This window comes from Physeter macrocephalus, chromosome 5 (genome assembly GCF_002837175.3).
Source record: "Physeter macrocephalus isolate SW-GA chromosome 5, ASM283717v5, whole genome shotgun sequence".
Lineage (NCBI taxonomy): Eukaryota > Metazoa > Chordata > Mammalia > Artiodactyla > Physeteridae > Physeter > Physeter macrocephalus.
This window is the reverse complement of record NC_041218.1, coordinates 23702069-23724103: the sequence shown is the minus strand read 5'-3', so window position 1 is coordinate 23724103 and position 22035 is coordinate 23702069. Positions and strand designations below refer to the sequence as shown.

The 22035-nt window shown below is 37.9% G+C and overlaps 1 protein-coding gene across 2 annotated transcripts in view; it reads right to left on the bottom strand.

Moving 5' to 3' along the window:
• Window positions 1-22035, bottom strand: part of TNPO3 (transportin 3) — an 88533-nt gene that overhangs the window by 21615 nt on the left and 44883 nt on the right. For both annotated transcript variants that reach the window (XM_028489779.2, XM_055084847.1), the window contains exons 5-15: window positions 20156-20299; window positions 17295-17470; window positions 16404-16542; window positions 14284-14430; window positions 12099-12206; window positions 10303-10394; window positions 7970-8109; window positions 5477-5668; window positions 3105-3196; window positions 2141-2217; window positions 559-619 (exon numbers count right to left, since the gene is read on the bottom strand). In XM_028489779.2, the coding sequence (XP_028345580.1) occupies window positions 559-619; window positions 2141-2217; window positions 3105-3196; window positions 5477-5668; window positions 7970-8109; window positions 10303-10394; window positions 12099-12206; window positions 14284-14430; window positions 16404-16542; window positions 17295-17470; window positions 20156-20299 (1368 nt within the window). The remainder of the gene's footprint in view (window positions 1-558; window positions 620-2140; window positions 2218-3104; window positions 3197-5476; window positions 5669-7969; window positions 8110-10302; window positions 10395-12098; window positions 12207-14283; window positions 14431-16403; window positions 16543-17294; window positions 17471-20155; window positions 20300-22035) is intronic.

Genomic DNA, 22035 nt, shown 5'->3' with positions numbered 1-22035 from the left:
GGAAGAAGCAGAATGAATTATAGAGGAAGAGATATTTAAAGACAGTTCCAAGAAGTTGGAAGACCTTGAACAAAAGGACTAGAGCTAAGGAAATGGCAAGATTTGATACCACTGAACACTTAAGGATATTTGGTGTTTCCCTCCTGAAGTCTGAAAAGCACTTCTCAAAACATGCCCTCTGATCCTCACATTACCCTCAGTTTTTAAAAAAAGTACAAAGGAAGTACATTATCAAAGAGGAAACTAACTACGATGATTAACTTGCTTTGTCAAAAACATTTTGCCAGTAATGATCATGCCTCCCAGCAACAATAAGATTCACACAGTTAATCTCTCCCTACTTTGGCCTTTCAGTGCATTTCCCCACAGCCTGTTTTCTTACCAAATCTAAAATCAAAAATATTTATCTGGATGGTTCTGTTCCTCTTTTCATTGATATTTAAAGCATATCAACAAATTGAATCTTCCTGTGAACCTAGAAGACAGTACCTTCTCACTTTAGTTACCCAGAGCCTTAGAAGGAAAAAGGAAGATCCACAAGCATACATTAGCACTTACTTCCTGTATGACTTTTTGGCACGGATGAGTCTGTCCATTTTCCACAATGGGATTGGTGTGTCTGGGGAAAGACAATGGCCCAAATTAGTGAAAGAAGAGCAATTTCATCAAGGACCCAGGGCCCTAATCCCTGTTAGTTTACTTAGTATCATTCTCACCAATTAAAGAAAACTAGAGTATTTTTAAGACTCAATACCTTTTCCTCCCACTCTGTTCAAACACAAGCACAGTTTAAATCACCCCATCAATTTTTTCTCACCTTTAAGCCTCTTCTACTGTAACATGTAAATTCAATCCAACTCTGCCTACATGGGCTGTGGTGTGGGGCGCTACAACTATCCTTTCCATCTTTTTTCCCTTTATAAACCTGAATATGTAGTTTCTTCCAAACTAATAAATATATTCAGATTGTCTGAATCCACTATGAGAAACCAAGTACTGCTTCATTCCCAGCATTAAAAGGCAAAAGCATTAGGAACCCTGGTCTACCAAAGACATTTCTCATGGTTCTAGTCTAAATCCAATGATACACAACATGGGCCCACCCACAGTACATCCAATCCAACTATTTGTCTAGTTCTAGAATCCACTAATTTGAAGGAAAGCAGGAAAAAAAAAAAACAAAATAAAAAAAAACACACTATGATTAGCTACCTACCTCTTTAAAGGAACAAAATTCTTTAATTTTAAAAAGCTCAATAGCAACTCAATAATAATCTAATTTTTTTTAAATCAGGGCCATGTCCACCTTTTGCAGATTTTCCTTCATTTATTGTGAAATAGGAGTTATTGTTAATAGGCTCTCAGAATGGTAAGCAACAGGGCTCCCCTAATTATATACGGAAAGCATTATACCAACTCGGAAAGATACTTGTAGACAAGAACTAACAAGCTAAAACAACACCTCAGTTTTAATTTCTTCCACATAGATTTTTATGCAACTATTAATTGATATTCCAGTTATACCTACAGGACTTGCAAATTATATTATGCAACTAATTATATTATGCAACTAAGAAAGGATCACTCTTTGAACACTGTCACTAATGCTGTTTTTAATCATTACGCTCCTCTTGACTTCAAAGAAGAAAGTTTAATTTCACCTGGTTACTGAAGAGGCTTCATTATTTTTTTGCACCCATACACTATATAGCAATGACTCTGAAAGTGTAGTCCTTGGAATAAAAAGCAACAGCATCTGGGAACTTATTAGAAATGTAAATTCTTGGGTCCTATCCAAGATCCAATCCATCAGACACTCTGGGAATGGTACCCAGCAATCTGTTTCCTTGGTAATTTAAGTACTACAGGCAACTTTGATGCATGTTAAAGTTTGAGAATCACTGATCTAGAGACCTAGAGAATTAGTTACATTTTAAAGGGTCTTTTGACAAAGGTCTACCAAAAATAAATTCTTAGAATTTGCCTTTGCAATTGTAATAGGACTAAATTAGTCTCCTGACAGAGGGAGTTTATAGGAGGTACTCGGAAGTTGGAGGAAAAAACACTCCCTTACTTCAATACATAATGGTCTCATTTGAGCTTTTAACCCAGGGCAGGAACCTGACATCTCTCTTCTTACCTAAATATCACTGCAAGGCGATCTAAGAACACAGTGGGATCTGATGATATGCCATTGCTGGGCTCCTGAGACAACAGCTGAAGAGACAGATATTAACACCCAGTCATTACACATACAAACCTACAGCAAACACTCCAATATATACCCTTGTACATCAACCTCTGTCTCAATCTCTGATTATTTCCTTATAACAGATTCCTGAAAGTTACTCAAAATGGTAAAAACTTTTAAATTCATATTAGCAAATTATTTTCCTCCATCTTATTGCATCCTGGCCAGGAATGCATATTAACTTTTACTATATGATCATTGTGGTGTGGAAAACAGTATCATTTAATTTTTTCCCATTTACTTTTACAATGATTAGGATATTATAGACATTATACATTATAATATAGATTATATGTATTATACTATATAATATATATGTATATTATACTTTTATAATATAAAGCTTCAAAATTATTATAGCTTTATAATATATTTTAAGAGGTAAGGCAAGTTGCCACCTCTTACTCTTCTTTCCTAAAATTTCTTAGCTACTTCTACCAGCATATTATTAGAGATAAACTTTAGAGTCACTTTGTCAAGTTATCCTAAAAATCCCACTGGTATGTTCATTGCTATTGTACCATAAAAGTAAATTGAGAAGAGCGGACGTTTTTACAACACTCTTCAAGGAAACATGGTAGGTTATGGTTTTGGTTGTTAACTTGAATGGTGTTTTTCCCACTGTCATCTTGTAAATGGTATTTCTGATACAGTGAAAATCTACTAATTTTGGAATACTTATTTCATATATATAGCTACTTGGATAAACTTATTAATTTTAATAACTTCTCAGTTCATTCTCTTGGCTTTTCTGGTTAGATAAAAGACCACCTGCAAATAAAAAATTCTGTCTTTTCCTTTCTAACATGTAAACATATTATATTTGTTTTACCCCTTACTTAATTGGACTCACCTTTTTCAATGCCATAACCTGAACAGAACATAGTTCACTAAGACATTCAGTAATCTTATCCAAAGGTAATCTGGCTAGGACAAGTGCTGTCCCTGAAAGACAAAAGATGATACAAATGAAGAAAATAAAAGCTGAACTGAGGTAATTCATTGGTCTACATCATATGGCTAACAGAAAAGGCTGACTGGTTCCATTCTTTCAAAAAGATCAGCACTGTTTTTAAATTATAATAGTTTGTTATTTATGGTTGGGTTTTTCTTTATTTGGCTTAGAAGACCATACTGACTTTCACATTGACATTTACAACTGAAGTTAATATTAAACTATCTCTCCTCAACAGCCTATTGGTTTAAAGATGTTTAAATACATAGCCCCCGGGCTTCCCTGGTGGCGCAGTGGTTAAGAATCCGCCTGCCAATGCAGGGCACACGGGTTCGAGCCCTGGTCCGGGAAGATCCCACATGCCGTGGAGCAAGTGAGCCCGTGTGCCACAACTACTGAGCCGCGGGCCACAACTACTGAAGCCCGCGTGCCTAGAGCCCGTGTTCTGCGCCACCGCAATGAGAAGCCTGCACACTGCTATGGAGAATGGCCCTTGGCTCACCGCAACTAGAGAAAGCCCGTGAATAGCAACGAAGACCCAATGCAGCCAAAATAAATAAATAAATAAATAAACAAACAAACAAACACACACGGGTTCGAGCCCTGGTCCGGGAAGATCCCACATGCCGTGGAGCAAGTGAGCCCGTGTGCCACAACTACTGAGCCGCGGGCCACAACTACTGAAGCCCGCGTGCCTAGAGCCCGTGTTCTGCGCCACCGCAATGAGAAGCCTGCACACTGCTATGGAGAATGGCCCTTGGCTCACCGCAACTAGAGAAAGCCCGTGAATAGCAACGAAGACCCAATGCAGCCAAAATAAATAAATAAATAAATAAACAAACAAACAAACAAATAAACAAATAAATTTAAATACATAGCCCCACTTCCAATTCTTCAAAGATTTACATGAGTGCTTTGAACAGAAAAGTAATAGTTAAGTTTGCCTTTCTTTCATTTTTAAATAGTTGCAAAAATCTCCCCTCTCCCTTTCCCCCCAAATAAACAGTAATAAATCGATAAACCTTCACATCTGAATAAAAAACTGAATGATTTTTCTTGACAGTCTATAAACCATGGACAAATTAGATTTTCTATTTAAAACTAGGGGGGGAAAATCTAACAAATACAATTTTCTCCTTTTAATTCATCCCTATAGAAAAGAATGTTACTAAAAAGTTTTCTATATCTAGAAGATACCACCGATATATCTGGGATGCCACATCCTATTATAAGTTAGACATCACATTAGCATCAAGGTTAAATTTCACTAGAAAATGACAAGATGGCAGCGATACCCACTGGCAGTAGTTAAGAAAAATCTGACCTGATTTAATGCCAGAAAATGTGGCAAAAGAAGACTGAAAAGAAAAGAAAATCTGTCTTGAAAATGCATAGTTACATTGGCTGGTAGGGAACCTGATTGTAGAAGTGAGAAAGAACAGTTAGTTGACATTTAACAGTCATCCAATCTGGACAAGGCTGTCTGCCACTCACAGAGACTTAAAAGATGCTGCACAGGCCGTATTACCCAATCTTTTATTTGATATACCCCAATAAAAGATTGCTCAATCTTTTATTTGATATACTAGCTTTAAGGATTTCACTACCTCACAGGACACCCCAATTTGTTTTCAGAAAGTATGATTACAAAGCATTTTCTTTCTAGGAGCCAGTAAACTGTCAACAATCAATTCCTCATAAAATAAATCTGTTCCCTCTTTTCTAAGATAATCTTTCAAATATTTAAAAATAGCCACTGTGTTAAAGTCTCCTCTGAGTCTTTTCCCCTAGCATAATATCTCTAGTTCTTCCATTACTCTGAGTTTCATCACCACCCTGGCTGTTTGCCTCTTGATCAGTGTAAACTGATCAGTAATGGTTAAAGACCACTAAGCGACCAGAACCCTTGGCTTCTAGTTATAGGACTGAGCCAGGCACACTACCTTTAAATTTCCACTTACTTCTTTGGTATAGCAATGCTTATTTGGTCTCCGTTTTTATTCTTTCCCCCAACTCAAAAAGGAACTATGTTTAGTTCCAATGTGTTGTCCACCCAAAATCTAGGTTCGTGCTATAAATACTGTAAGCACTTTGTATTAGTTATACAGCCTTAAAATATTTTAAGAATGCATGTACACATAATCAACACCCTCCCCTCTGAGTGACCTTCCCCATAACTGAGTAAACTGCAACTGAAAAGTGGGATACAACTGATATAACCCCTAGAAGTGGCTTAGAGACTGTTCCTTCTTAATATCTTAAGTAAATACCTTTTAGCAAGCCCACAGCAGCTTCTGGAGACAACATGAAGGAATCAAGGGAACGGGCAATCTCTAGGAGTCCATGAAAGTGCTGAGCCATGTGGTCTCGGCAGACAGAGCAAATGTTATGAATGGCTTTGGCTGCAGCAGAAGCCAGAGGTTTTTCACACAGTCCTTTCATCAAATAGCCCAACACAGGGTCTAAGGAGAAAATCCATATGTAAAGATTACATTGTTTGAAACTCAAGGAAAATTTCTATTTGTTAGAACAAAGGTTTTCATTCCCTTTTTAAGCAAAAGAACAATTTTTTAAAAATGAAATGTGTTTAAACTCCAATGTTTTTATATATAAAAATGGAGCTGATCTCACTGACAAATGGTGTCAGAGAGAGTCCTATCTATTTATCTTCCATTTCTTTCCTTGTGGAAATCAACTGTTGCTTATTGCTAGGGCTTCACAGAGCACGGTTTGAAAACCACTGATTCAGTCTGAAACCACTGGTGGATATAACCATCAAGTATTAATAGGGTAATGTAAGAAAGATGATAAAGCTCAGAGAGTACCATTATACTCAGAGATTAGTCACTTTGTTAAAAAAAAAAAAAAAAGCAGTCTACATTAATCAGGACAATGACAGTTATCTAAAGCTGACACTTTTAGACTTGCTTCTTTATAATTATAAAAGGCCCCCAAACCACACAAATGGATCTTTAGCACTTCTAAAAGAATTAATTCATTATGTTTTACTTTCTGCCAAATGTGTTCTAAGAAAAGTGATTACAAAGGCGAATTCCTATAAAGCAAATCCTAGTTATCCTTTACCTTGCTTCATAAAAATCAGAATGTTTTTCTATGAAAAAACCCTAAGAAAAATCATACATGATTAAAGAGCACTTTATGTGTACTACAGAGAAACCGCATACCAAACCTCATAAAAGAAGTAATCTCTGAAAGCCCATTTAAAAGTTATCTCCATTTCCAGTCTAATGACAAAAACAATGCACCAACCCAGCATGAACCTGCTCCCCTCCACAAAAAAAAAAAAAAAAAAAAGGCCTGTTTAGCATGGGAATCGGAACTAGAATCTAAAATCTAGCCCACGCAACTCTAATACTATAGGCTTCAATGATTCTCAAATTAAATATTTGTGTTTTTGACTATTCTAGAGTAAGTATGAACACTCAGCAATTTGTCTTCTAATTGAGGCACAAATTTGAATGAGATACTACAGGTGGTACTGAATGGTAAGTCTTAACAAACAGATAAACCCACTTAGTTTCTTTGTGGAACAAGTGTTCAGAAAAGAAAGCCAAATTTTGAGACAGATAATGGAAGTGAAGAGATTTAAGAATTAGAAAATAGGTATTTTGAAAAAATTTTTAAATGGTATGTTGAACTTGAAAGTGGCTCAGCTATGATGTAATAAGCCTATCTATCTTATATGCTCTGTATACAGAAACAAGAAAATAGGAACACACATCTCTTTTTAAGTAAGAGTTTCAGTCAATAAAAAAAGATCATGTGTAAAATAAAATCAAGCTGAAAGGTGGTAATAAAGATAAGTACAGCACAAACTTAATGATATTCAGGAATTTGAGAATTCTTAAAATTCTCAGAATATATCAGTCTTGAACATCAGGTGGGCTTAATATATTTTAACCTAGATAAATTATTTAGTCTCTCTGTATTTCAGTTTCCTCATCTGCAAAATGAGGGGATTAGAAGAAATTATTTCTAAATTTACTTTCAATTCTGAAGTTATTTTATATGATCTTTAGTTATTTTTTCAAGTCAGTAAAGGCAGCCAGAGGTTATATAACTCAACACTCTTCATTCTAGTTTGTACTTATTTAGTTTCAATAATAATTCTTAGTTTTTTTTTTTTTTTTTTTTTTTTGTGGTATGCGGGCCTCTCACTGTTGTGGCCTCTCCCGTTGCGGAGCACAGGCTCCGGACGCGCAGGCTCAGCGGCCATGGCTCACGGGCCCAGCCGCTCCGCGGCATGTGGGATCTTCCCGGACCGGGGCACGAACCCGTATCCCCTGCATCGGCAGGCAGATTCTCAACCACTGCGCCACCAGGGAAGCCCAATTCTTAGTTTTTAAATGGAGCATGTATTTAACACTGAAATAACACCCACCCCCCTTTGCTTTAGCCTATTAGCAGCTTCTAGTTTAGAACTACAGGACAGTCTGATTAGCTCAAGCCTATGCCAAAGCCTAACAAAGACAGAAATAGTTATGCTGAAGCAGAGTACTAGTAGCAAACTGTTTCCCTACCTAGAGATCTAATCTTTCAAAGGTCCTTTCTCCAAAGTCTGATCAGATTATAAAATGTTGTATCAACTAAGCAATAACTCATATATTTAGTCTCAGTGTCTAGAAACATTCTACCTATCAATAAAAGAGAAAGTAGGAAAACAAAAGCAAAAGTAAGAGAGAGAAAGAAAGAAATCAGAAAAATCAGAAGCAGCAGCTGCAGAGGGGAGTGTTCACACATACCAAGGAACTGAGGATTTCGATCAACCACTTCGCTCATCTCTCCAACCAATTCAATGCTGGTGTATCGCACAGCTGTATGTACGGTCTCTGGGAGACGGACAACTCCTTCTAGGACCTCCACAAGTGTTGGATTGTTCTCCCTGAGTTTAGAAGGCAAGTACTCAGAGTTACCAATTTCAGAGGTTAGGTTCTGGCTAAAAAACAGGCTGCAATGACACAAATCATTGCTAAAGGGTTTCTTTCTAAATAAATAACCATTTGGATAAAAATGTTTAACATCTGGTATGAAAGTTTTTTAACCCTCAAAAAGGGGGAAAAGACAGAAATGGAAGATATCATTGTTTCAGTTGAGAAGCATACTACTGCTCCTTAATCTTCTGAATGTCAGTGAAGTGTCTAAGGACACATCCTGCTATCAAATAAGGCTCTTCAAAATGGAGAGGCAGGCAATTACTGTGGATCAATGTCTTCTTTTAATGAATCCATTTTATTTATTCCTATATCTGCAGCACCTAGAACAGTGCCTGGCACACAGTGGGCACTCAATAAATATTGCTGAATGGCTAAATGAATGAATAAATAATTCTAGACCACTTGCTATTAGTTGTTATTCTCCGAAAGATTTCTTATAGCTGGATAATGGATACTTTAAGGACAGGTAAGCATGGGTGGGCCAGCTCACTAATTAAAGAAACAAGAACACAAGTTGTAGGAATAAAGGTGCCCTGACTTAGAACATGAGGGGAAATTAAAGTTATCCAAATACTTTCCACAGCTCCATGAATTAACTTTTTCCCTTTCCTTCTCTTTTTTTCACTCCCCAAGAATACTGGCTGAAGTTCTTTAAGCAAAGTGGAGGATGCCCCCAAAGTGGTAGAACGTAATCCAGAAATGAAAGATGTTTAAAATGCAAATAAATCCTGGATTAGTGCAAGAGCACTCCTTGCTGATACACTAAGTCTATTAAGTCCTTCATACACTAAAAAAAATTGTAATCATGCAGTTGGCTTGAAATGTGGATAAACAAAAAACAAAATAAAACCTTCTCTCATTTATGCCTTATGCTTCCTATGGGCACTAAATTAATTATTGAGACTCTCTTCCCATCCTTTCTCATACCAACACAAATCAGTTAGATTATTAGTGTAATAATCTTCAGACTGTTACTGAAGGTTCCAAAAGATACCAAATGGGTTTAAGAGCAAATAGTATGATATGTGATTCAGGACCAGAACTTCTTAATAGAGAAAAACCTACTCTATCTCCTTAAATATTTACTGGATTAGAAACAACATAAGATTTCATTGACTAGACCCTGTAAGACAGCTAAGAAAGAAGCACTGTACATTTTATGAATACATGCCTTAACCATCTCTCCAACCAAGGCCATGGACAGAGAGCTCAACTGCAGACATCTGATTACAATACAGGAAAACTTGACAGATACTAGAATCGATTTATAAGCTCACAGAACAAAGTAAATTCTGTTGTTAAGGATTCATGTTGAAATAATAAATAGAATTTCTATGCTAAGCAACTAGAAATCAAACTCTAATAATTTAAAAATTTCCAATGACAAAAACAAAAATAATAATTGCCCTTTAGAGTTTGCTATTCTTTTAGGTGAAATGGTACCTATGCTTTGCCTGTCTGAAACTTACAAATGACTGTCCAAGACAGGAAAAAAGGAGAACAATATAATTAAATATTTGTAAGGATAACTCACCCAAGGTCACAAAAGCAGGTGAGAGCCAAATTAGTGCCTATTCAAATGCTTTTAAGCAAGTGCCAACAATTTAACAGTCTAACAAATTTTTTTTTTTTTTTTTTTTTTTTTCCGGTACGCGGGCCTCTCACTGTCGTGGCCTCTCCCGTCGCGGAGCACAGGCTCCGGACGCGCAGGCTCAAGCCTCAGCGGCCATGGCTCACGGGCCCAGCCGCTCCGTGGCATGTGGGATCTTCCCGGACCGGGGCACGAACCCGTGTCCCCTGCATCGGCAGGCGGGCTCTCAATCACTGCGCCACCAGGGAAGCCCCTAACAAATTTTTGATTATACCAACTTGCACAAGGGAGCCTAAGTTGAGAAGATAAATCAGCATTCTTTTCCTAGCATCAAGAACAAAATAATTTTAACTCTAGGAAATGTGGTTAAAACATGGATATCAGCAATGCATGCTACTCTGGACTAGACTCTAGAAGTCAGAAGACTAGACAGCATTATAGAAGTAAGAAGTTCTAAGAGTTTCCAAACATATCCCATATGATAAAAATGTTGTAATTTTCCTTCCTCTGATATTAAGAGTTCCCAGCAAAAGACTTATTAGACACTCACGGATCAACACTCTTTGCTATAGCAGCCATGATAAAGAGAACCGCTTCTGTCACCTCCCAGGGTGGGTTGCCTTCTTTCAGAGTAGAATATAACTAGAGAAGAAGAGGTGGATTATGGATCCATTAAAAGGAAAACAGAATAGAATTCCAAAACAAACAAAACAAAAAACTCTGTTAGTTAAAATAAATCTAGCCCCTTGTTTCTAAATTTATCTCTCAGAGCCAGGGAAAAATAGTATCTTCATTTTTCAAATCTTCACTAACTCTAAGTAATACTAGCTTAATATCTGAAACAAACCCATTTAGGTCCCCAAGAGTATATCAAGATTATCGTCTACCCCACAAAATGAGTATTATGGAGAAAACAAAACATATTACACAAGTGTCTTTTCCTGGTCCTGATAATAACTCATAAATACATAAACACACTTAAAAATGAGATATAATGTAAAACCTCGGCATGAACATTGGCTTTACATTTCTATTATTTTAACTACTTGTCTGCATCAACACTAGTAGCATAGACTAAATTCCTAAAAAGTAGCTGTTCTGAAGCACCCATCACAATACCATGTCCAAGCAAGGGGAGATGGGGAGAGACCAAGCAGAATACTCAGAGATGTCCAGAAACTTCCCAGGGTATATCCATCAGTGGAATGTGACTGGGTGTTAGTCTAAATAAGATTTCTGTAGTCAAATAACACACTGCTAGTTAAGATAAAATTAAACAATTCTCTTGTACGACTTCACAGAGCCTTTAAATACACTATTTAAGTCATTTTCCAGTTTTAATTGACAGAACTGTTTTTTCTGGCAAAGAACATCTCATGAGACTGGTGTCCCACAGTACACATCTTGGACAAGACTAATAATTTATGTAAATTTGTAAATTGAGGTCTGGAGAAGAACAAGTAACTTGTTCAAAGCCGCAGAGCCAGTGAGAGAAGAGTTGAAATCTGAGCACAGGTCATCTGCCTGTGATCTGGGGATCTCACTAAATCTGCTTTCTAAGAATCCCCAACCCGTTCTAGTTAGATCAAGAAACATACTTTGTTTAATATAAAGAAATATAGTTATAATTTTATTAACACTTTCTAGATCAGATGATGCCCCAAAATACACAAAATGCCTGGATTACCCATCCCCCCAAATTAGGTTAGTTCAGTATTGCTGACAAAGCATTAAAACTAGTATTTCAGGATTCAGAGCATGATCCAGCAATATGAAAACCACCTGACATTATGCTAATGTTAAGTGATGTGGAATGGTGGTGACTGCAACCTTATGATGTAAAATGTTACTCACTGATTGTCAGGAAAACCACAGGACTATGATTCTTCTACTCTAGTATAGTCACCTCTGGGATGAAACTGCAAAGGAATCTAACCATAAATGTGAACAAAGGAAATGCCAAATAACTAAGAGTTGCCAGGAGTTGATACATAATTATTAAAGCAGAAAAACTTGTCTATTTTCCTGGCTAGGTCCAAATTCCCTATAAGTATCTTGGGGGCTTTAAGGTTTATCCATGATCTTCCATTTCAACTGAACAAGTGGAACAACTCTCACTAGCAAGATTATAGTGTAAACCATAATTGAACTCTTCACTGCAATTGGCTTGTAAGATACTAAACAAAATAGCTACTATATGCCAGGCAGTGTGCTAGGCACCTGCATATCTACTGTCCCATTTAGCCATCAAGATTGAAGAAAAAGATGGAACACTTAGAGAAGACATAGAAGTTAACACAATTAAAGTGATTGGTAAAACTGCTAAGAATCTCCAAACGGGCTTACCTGAGCAAAACACTCCATAGACCCAATCAAGAAAATCAAGTCCTTCACCAGGTCTGACACCCTCATCCGAAACTCCCCAAAGTCATCAGTCTCCTCAGGAACCCCCTCCTGAAATTTCAAATCAGATAACATTTGTTTTAAACTAAGGCTTTCATTTACTTTATAAAATCAAGAATAAAAAAGCCATTAAGCAGTCCAGTCCCAAAGAACAAAAAGGTGAATCGCCTAAATCACAAAGACATTTTACTATAGAGGGTATCCCAAACTTTTAGGTGTGTCAAGTCAATACAACCTATCCTCTGCCTTGACTATTAGAAACGCTTCTCTTTTTTTGCGTGTCCCAGCTACATCTTACCTGCTGTTGGAAAAATCTGGAGTGGTGGGGGTGGGAAGTGACCTAGAAGAGGTGGTAACTTAAGAGTTTATTAGCCTATCTAGATAAGGTCTAGCTTTTTATTACTGAATAAGCCTCTGAAGCTTTACAGTTCAAGATCTACCAAAATCAACCATTATCACAAGAACTAGACCAGAATAGAATATTAGACTTTAAAAAGAATTTTATATAGGTGGACAGATACACAATAAGACAGGTATAATAAAATATTAATGGTAGAATTTAGGTAGTAGGTATACAGAATTCACTATAAAATCATTTTCCCTTTGCTGTATATTTGAAATTTTTCATTAAAAAATACAGAGATCATTTACATTTCATGCTTAAGTTTTTCTTATTCCAACACCCTCCTGTGAGTAAACTAAGGCTTACCAGTTGTGAGATGGTTATGGGCATGTATAAGAATCTTGGACCATGGGTATCTGGGAAAAGTCCTTAGTATTACTGACAATTGCTGATCTAGTTCAACCTCCTTGCTTTAAGATGAAAAAATTAAAGTCAAGGAATGAGGAGGAAACAATGGCTGTCTGAGATGAGATAATGAATTATAAAGCACTATACACCTACAGGTGTAAGGAATTACCTGCCAGGGAAATGGTGTCACAGAACTAGCAAAGGGAAGAAACGGATCAAGCAAGCAGAGCCATTTAAACCAGAGCAGCCCGGCTTTTATTTACTTATCAGGCTTCCAAGCAATATGTAGTTGAAGATAAGATTCCTCAGTTTTTAAAAAAAGTAGTGAAAACCACTAAACTAAATCATCACTAAGGTTCTGTGGAAATACAAAATACCGTAACTCAAATAACAACATTAACATTAAAATGAATAGACAGTTTTCATGTCAGATTTAATAGTAAGCAATAGGAAAAAAACCCACTCCAAGTTATAGGCTGAAGGACAGGGATATTAAACCAACCAACCAAAAGAATGAAATAAATGCTACAAAATTTGAAGTGACTAAGCAAAGAATGAGATTGAAGAGTTTTCCAATGGACTGTTTTATAATATTTCTAGTATATTTTCTTCTAAGCAAATAGATTATATTTTATTTTAACTTATAAAATTAGTATAAGTAATACAAAGAAAAATGTGCACATATGTGTCGGGGGGGAGTCATAAGTTATTTTCCACATCCTCACACAAATATTTCACCTTTGTGTTAGTTTTAATCCAACCACATATTTTATGCTATTAAAAATACATATTATAAAATCTGACATTATTTTTTCATTTAGCATATCAACTATTGCTATCTCAAGTTATTACTTTTAACTGCTGCATTATGATCCATCAGAATGCTACATAATAATATACGTAACTCTTTAATATTCTTTTTTTTTTGGGGGGCGGTGGAGACCATGCCACACAGCTTGCAGGATCTTAGTTTCCCGATCAGGGACTGAACGTGGGCCGCCAGCAGTGAAAACACCAAGTCACCAAGTCCTAACCACTGCACCACCAGGGAATTTCCTCTTCTAATACTCTTGTATGTGGGTTTACCATTTTTTACTTTTATAGATAATGCTTTGTACATAAAATAGCAATTTTTTTCTTCTGCAGAATTATTTAAGGTGAATTCCCAGAAGAATTACTGGCTCAACAGGATTAAGTTCTTTTTACATAGACCTAGCACTCTTCATTATACTGGTACTGACTTCTTCAGTGTAAGCTAGAGTGACAGAAAACCCACAGATTCCATTAGCTTTATTCTCTATCTTTTCAGTTCCTTTTCAAGTTAGCATTGAAAAGAAGAGGAAATCAAGACTTGATTAAGTAGAGAAGAAAACTTACATGGTCTGGTTCCAGCTGGCAGTGGCGAGCCAAGGCATGAAGCAGCCTTTGAATGTAAGCTTTGAAGATGCCATGAATAACTTCATCATTAGTTTTGTATAAATGCTCCCCTAGTCGGTACCAAAAGTTAAAGGAAATTTCTACTACCTATCAAATTAAAAGAAAGAGAAAAGATGGTTTATTTGAATAAGAAAAGAAGGCAGTTTTATTATTACTAGGGCCAATAGGAAAGAAACACTTTAAAACAATATGAGTGGGGGCTTCCCTGGTGGCGCAGTGGTTGAGAATCCGCCTGCTGATGCAGGGGACACGGGTTCATGCCCCAGTCCGGGAAGATCCCACATGCCGCGGAGCGGCTGGGCCCATGAGCCATGGTTACTGAGCCTGTGCGTCTGGAGCCTGTGCTCCGCAACGGGAGAGGCCACAACAGTGAGAGGCCCGCGTACCCCCACAAAAAAAAAAAAAAAAAAAAAAAAAAAAAAATGAGTGGAACCAGTTAAGAAGCCACCTTTTTTCTAGCAGATTTATTATTATCCTCCCAAATTATCTTTCCATGTTAGGCCCAAAACTCCATTTAGGATGACTGGCTTTACATTCTCTGTCTAGCCCTGGGATAACTTCTCCAACAGTATATTGGATTCTGAATTTAGAGAAACAGATACAGAAATGGAAGTCTCTTTATTTTTCCTAAATTCTGAAATTATTTCATTTTATTTTTGAGATTAAAACACTTCTCACCAGATAAACCATCTACAAATACCTGTACAAACCACAGCTCATCTTACATATGGCACTATTCAGAGGAATGATAATCATTAGGTAGTACAATACTTCTGCCCCAAAATGTTTTAAGTTTCAACAAAATCTAGATATCCTCATGAGATTATATCAAACAAATATGCATTATCTTTTATATGATCAAAGAAAAAGGACTGAGACTCATAGGACTATTGAGCCCCTCCCTAAGAGGGGCTCTACCATCCTTTCCCATCAATGATCCAAAATGGAGTAATTTAAATAGAGCTAACCCAGCGTGGAAGTTCTTTCTCACTTCTTATACTATTAAGAGGAGATAAAGTTTCTTGAATAAGAGGAGGTTTTTTTTTTTTTTTAAATCTAGCAAACTTAAAAGAGGCCGCATGTCTTAGAAATTTTGGGATGAAGAAGACTCTTTGGGCTTCCCTGGTGGCGCAGTGGTTGAGAGTCCACCTGCCGATGCAGGGGACACAGGTTCGTGCCCTGGTCCGGGAAGATCCCGTGTGCCGCGGAGAGGCTGGGCCCGTGAGCCATGGCCGCTGAGCCTGCGCGTCCGGAGCCTGTGCTCCCCACATGCCGCCGAGCGGCTGGGCCCGTGAGCCACGGCTGCTGAGCCTGCGCGTCCGGAGCCTGTGCTCCGCAACGGAAGAGGCCACAACAGTGAGAGCCCCGCGTAACACACACACACACACACAAAAAAAAAAAAAAAAAAAATCAGACTCTTTAAGTCCTTTCAATGCCATTCTCATTTTCATCCATAATTTGGAGAAAACTTTTGTATGTTAAAACTTGTGGAGGTACAGTTAAGATTTGGTATGTTTTCTTTAGCTATAAAGCTCTAAAGAATAACTGACGCTAGAGAGGGGGCCTCAGTGGAAAAGTAAAAGGCTTTTTTTTCTAACAGGTTCCTATACCAGTCAGCCCAGCTAACCAAGCAGGAAAACAGAAGAGAGGGCTTCCCTGGTGGCGCAGTGGTTGAGAGTCTGCCTGCCGATGCAGGGGACACGGGTTCGTGCCCCGGTTCAGGAAGATCCCACATGCCGCAAAGCGGCTGGGCCCGTGACCCATGGCCGCTGAGCCTGCGCGTCCGGAGCCTGTGCTCCGCAACGGGAGAGGCCACAGCAGTACGGGAGAGGCCCGCATACCGCAAAAAAAAACAACAAAATAAACAGAAGAGAATCAAAGCCGAAGCCCAAATATATATATATTTTTAAATTCAAAACAGAGGAAACTCCCCATCACATTAATTAAAAATAAAACTATAATTTCCCACAAATAAAAAGCTGGACAGGAGAAAATGGAATGCAGATAATATGTGACATACAACTTGGAAAATAATGGCATTAGCACAGAATAAACACTACCTCATATTGAGGGTGTCCTGCACAGATAAGAAGCAGTTCTAGAGTTCGTAGGTCCCCAAGGCCTTGGCCTGGAGTACAAACAATTTTTTCAAGAAAAGTTTCACACAGCTCGGTGAAAATACGGCAGTAATTCAGAACTCTGTAAATGAAAGAGGAATGAGAACATCAAGTCAGAAATCTGGATATTATGTGTACATACTCACAGACACAGTTAATCAAATAAATAAAAGCAATCCTCAGCCTAAGGGACATGTAGTGATTATTTGCTATGTTGTATCACAATTTCCATAACAAACATCTTTCCTTAAATCACATACTTCTAGACATATAAGCAAATGACTCATAAGTCAGTTAAAATTCTCAATTATTAAAACATCTGAATAAAATTCCCATCAAATCACACTTGAGGGCTTCCCTGGTGGCGCAGTGGTTGAGAATCCGCCTGCCAATGCAAGGGACGCGGGTTCGTGCCCCGGTCCGGGAGGATCCCACGTGCCGCGGAGCGGCTGGGCCCGTGAGCCATGGCCGCTGAGCCTGCGCGTCCGGAGCCTGTGCTCCGCAACGGGAGAGGCCACAACAGTGAAAGGCCCGCGTTCCCCCCAAAAAAAAAAAAAAAAAAAATCACACTTGATACTTCAAAGGTCATCCCTAATTCTTAGAGCCTTACCCTTTTAAGTGCAAAAACTTACTGCTCTCCATGATCACAACCTCTCCCTCTGCATTTGATTTGCCACTCTTGGTTCAGATGAGAATAGCAGAGCATCTTGGGGATGCAATGTATGTATTTACACAGAGTCACGAAGAATCACAAAGGATAAATAATAAAAGGTGACTTAAAAGAACACCAGACTGTATATGAATCCAGGTCTACTGCCTTTAATAATTACTCACTTATCTAAATCTTCACGTGCCACAGCCATATGATAGGCAGTCTCCAATGTCAGGACTCCTTGAAAAAGTTGCATGGCTAATGGCAAGTTGGTTTCCACATTCTCAATGGCGTACAGAGCTGAGCATACGCAGTCTGAAGCAGCTTCATGTAGGTTGGATGAGGTCTTATCCTGTTGCTGGGAGGTAGCAGGAGTAGGGAAGTAAGAAGTTTGATCATTAAGCTGTAATCCAAGTAACAGGAAAGCAATTATAGCCTGTTTCTGAACATGTACTTTAAATACGTAACAGCCTAATAGTCATGGTCTTCAACGAGACAACATCCATCAATCTTCCTATTTCTGACTATTATTTCCTTATATGCCAAGCAAATCAGCCTTTTTGTACCTCAATCATGGTCATATGACTTCTAAAGTTCATATTTTCTTCCATACCAGTCCCTCCAAATGGAATTCCATGTGTTCCCTGCCCTATTTTAGTCTATGGAAATTTTCTCCATCTTTTTTTCTGATATTCAAGTACTATCTAAAATGAAAGGGTCCAACAAGTATCAACACATCATTGTGCTATTTCAGAATACTAAGGTTAAACAGAGATTCTTAAAGCTTCTGGGGAGGAGAGGAGAAGGTAACTTAGAAAGGAGCAAAAATCAGTTTATCCACCTTCTCATTAGCAATGATGCCTGCCAGTATATAAGAAAGCAAGGTCTTAGAAATGTTGAAGAAAAAGAATAGTGAACCTAGAACTCTATACCTAGCTAAATCATTAAGAATGAAATAAAAACATTTCTCAGGAATGCATGCAAAAACTCAATATTTATTTTCCACATATCCTTCTGAGGAAGGTATTTGAGGTAGGTCAAAAAAAAAATCGTTAAACCAATCCAGAAGCAGAGTAAAGAGAGAAGTCCCAGGATGACAGCTGGGGAGCAGATTAAAAGAGCAACTGATACAAATTAGAGAATATTAGAAGGTTCAAGGAGGGAGGCCTCCAGGGTTTCTATTCAGGACAGTACGGTTGAGAGGTTGGATAAATTTAGTGAAGGCATATTGGTCTTCTGTGAATAATAAGAAAAACAAGGACATTTAGAATCTCTGCAGGGGAGAGCAGGGAGCTATAAAAGCAGGGTTGGGAAAGCACAAAGACACAAATTATTCATTAGGTTATTCTTAGACTGAGTGGCAGTGAATTCAAAAATATTCACTGTATTAACTATGTTTCAAAAGTTAAATTTATTCTTTTGTATATATCAAAGTATTATTATTATTTTTTTTTTTTTTTTTTTTTTGCGGTACGCGGGCCTCTCACTGTTGTGGCCTCTCCCGTTGCGGAGCACAGGCTCCAGACGCACAGGCTCAGCAGCCATGGCTCACGGGCTTAGCCGCTCTGCGGCATATGGGATCTTCCCGGACTGGGGCACGAACCCGCGTCCCCTGCATCGGCAGGCGGATTCTCAATCACTGCACCACCAGGGAAGCCCTATCAAGTATTATTTTAAAAATATTTTTAAAAAAAGAACTATAGGGGAAAAGTTATATAATAAGGTCGTGGTCCAAGCATAAAGCAAACTAAAATATTTAGTTTTATGTGGCATGATTTCGAACCACTGAAAAAAATGTAAGAACGAGAATACATTTGACCCTGACTCTAGAAACACTCTTAAGTAGAAGACCTAACACTGGATCAGTAGAGAAGACAATATAACCCTAGCACACTACTTAGCTTGTTCCTTACCCCAATCTCAGTTCCCAAGAGTCACCACTGTTTTAAGTTTGAAGTGTATTCTACACTGTCCTCCACTCATATGTAAACTTATTTACACACTTTTTAAACAAAAGTGGGACCTGAATTTTTTAATACTGACTACTCTTCACACAACTTGGTGAAATGAGAATCAAAATTACCATTATTGAGGTATGGCATCAATAGACATGGAGACAAAGACAATGATTAGCAAAACAATTATTAGCATCCTAAGTTTCCTGAATTTTAACTTCTGATCCAAGAATGACAGCAGAAATACACGAACAACAGTACAATACCAAAAATGTCTCCTTGAAGAATGTGTTTTCCTTTTCTTTCTTTAATTCACAGTGATATCAATCTAGTATCATGCTAAATCTTCTAAATTATAGTGCACCAGCACACAACCAGTATGGAAACACAGAGTTTCCATACTAATATGTGTTCATGGAAGGAAAACCACCAGGGAGAAAGAGACAAAGTCACACCCACCTCCAAAGACCTGTTTAACATTTGTGCTTGAGGTATCGCTGTTTCTTGTTCTAAAAACTAGTCTTATTCTAAGCACTCACTTACTCTTTGTCTACCAAGACAGAGGAATGTATTCTAGGCATTGTTACTTTTAAAGTTTAAGGAACAAATGCACAAGTATATAGAAATACATTACTTCTGATCTCAAAAACCCAAAATTCATCCTATACATACCCTGATGTTTAAGTAAACTACCTCAATTACAAAGATAATATTCTGATTTGTAATTGTCTCAAACACCCAATGGCCATTATTAGAAACACACAACTTAATACTTTTAAAATAAGAAAAAGAGACCAATGGTTTTTTTGTTACTTGAATTTTAACATGTAAATCATTGATCTATACATACCTACATATAAGACTGCTTTCCTCTTAAACCTTACTACATTTTATTCTGAGCACTAAAACTAGGATCTTAATTTGGTACTTGGCAACAAGGAACGGACAGTGTTGCTTTCTTACCATACACTTTCCACTCACTCTGCAAAACTCTGAAAACACTCTTATATCCCAGAAGGGCAGTTACCCTAAGTGACTATGTGCCAGAAACAAACAAAAACTATTTCATAAACAAAGCCATTACTTACCAAAACCTCAAAAAGGAGTGCTAGTAACTTATTGTTAGCCATGAAGTTACTGTCCAAAACTCCTAAGTTAAACCAACTTCCCAAACAGCGAAAGACCTTCATAAGCATTTTCTCATCTGTTCCTGCTTTTTCTACACAAGTCATCTGAAAAGAAGAAAAAAAAAGTTACAACAAATAATGTCAATCTTTGTATTTAAAATATTATTACAATCACCTTACAGGTGTAATGATGAGAAGGATAACAATAACAGCTAACAGTTAAAAGTGCTTTTTAATTGCCAGACACTGTCTCATCACTCTTCTTTTTTTTTTTTAAATTAATTAATTTATTTATTTTTGGCTGCGTTGGGTCTTCGTTGCTGTGCACAGGCTTTCTCTAGTTGCGGCGAGCGGGATCTACTCTTCATTGAGGTGCACAGGCTTCTCATTGCGGTGGCTTCTCTTGTTGCGGAGCACAGGCTCTAGGTGCATGGGCTTCACTAGTTGTGGCACATGGGCTCAGTAGTTGTGGCTCAAAGCTCTAGAGCGCAGGCTCAGCAGTTGTGGCACACGGGCTTAGTTGCTCCATGGCATATGGGATCGTCCCAGACCAGGGCTCGAACCCGGGTCCCCTGCACTGGCAGGCGGATCCTTAACCACTGTGCCACCAGGGAAGCCCTGTCTCATCACTCTTAATTCATTTAATCCCCACTAAAACTGTATAGGTATGTACTATTATTATCTCCACTTTCTCAACTGGGAAGCTGAGGTACAGAGAGGTTATAGACTGGTTCAAAGATAGATATGTTTCAGAAACTATTATCAGTATATTTCTTAGATCCAACGTCTGCATTAATGTAATCTTATCAATAGAATTGTCTTTAAAGTAATACTCATTATCTCAGCCATGATAAAGAATGAAATTTGTCATGTGAAACAACCATGGATGGACCTGGAGAGGAGGGTATTATGCTTAGTGAATTAGGAAAGAAAAATATTGTATGTTATCACTTATATGTGGAATCTAAAAAATGAAACAAACAAATGAATATAACAAAACAAACAGACTCATAGATACAGAGAACAAAGTAGTGGTTACCAGTGGGGAGAGGGGAAGAGGAGACGGGGGAAGATAAGGGTAGGGGATTAAGAGGTAGACTCATAGATACAGAGAACAAAGTAGTGGTTACCAGTGGGGAGAGGGGAAGAGGAGAGGGGGGAAGATAAGGGTAGAGGATTAAGAGGTACAAACTACTATGTATAAAATAAATAAGCAATAAGCATATATCGTACAGCACAGGGAATATAGCCAATATTTTACAATAACTTTAAATGGAGTATAATCTATAAAAATTCTGAATCACTATGTTGTACACTTGAAACTAATATTGTAAATCAATTATATCTCAATAAAAATTAATAAAATAAATAACACATCTATACATTCGATTTTTTTTCTTTTTTTTTTTGTGGTACGCGGGCCTCTCACTGTTGTGGCCTCTCCCGTTGCGGAGCACAGGCTCTGGACGCGCAGGCTCAGCGGCCATGGCTCATGGGCCCAGCCGCTCCGCGGCACGTGGGATCTTCCCGGACCAGGGCACGAACCCATGTCCCCTGCATCGGCAGGCGGACTTGCAACCACTGCGCCACCAGGGAAGCCCATACACTCGATTTTATAGAGTAGAAATAAGCTAGTTGTACTATTGTATATTGCTTCTACTTCTACCATGAAAAGCTGGTATTTCAGCTTCAGCACCGGAATACTCTAGCAAATATACCATCCACAGAAAGTGATATTACTATAAATATGATAGTTTATAAAAGATAAAATGAAAAGTCAGACTAAAACTCACCACTGTTTCTCTTTGTAAACTGTTTTTGTGATGTATACTTTTTCCAAA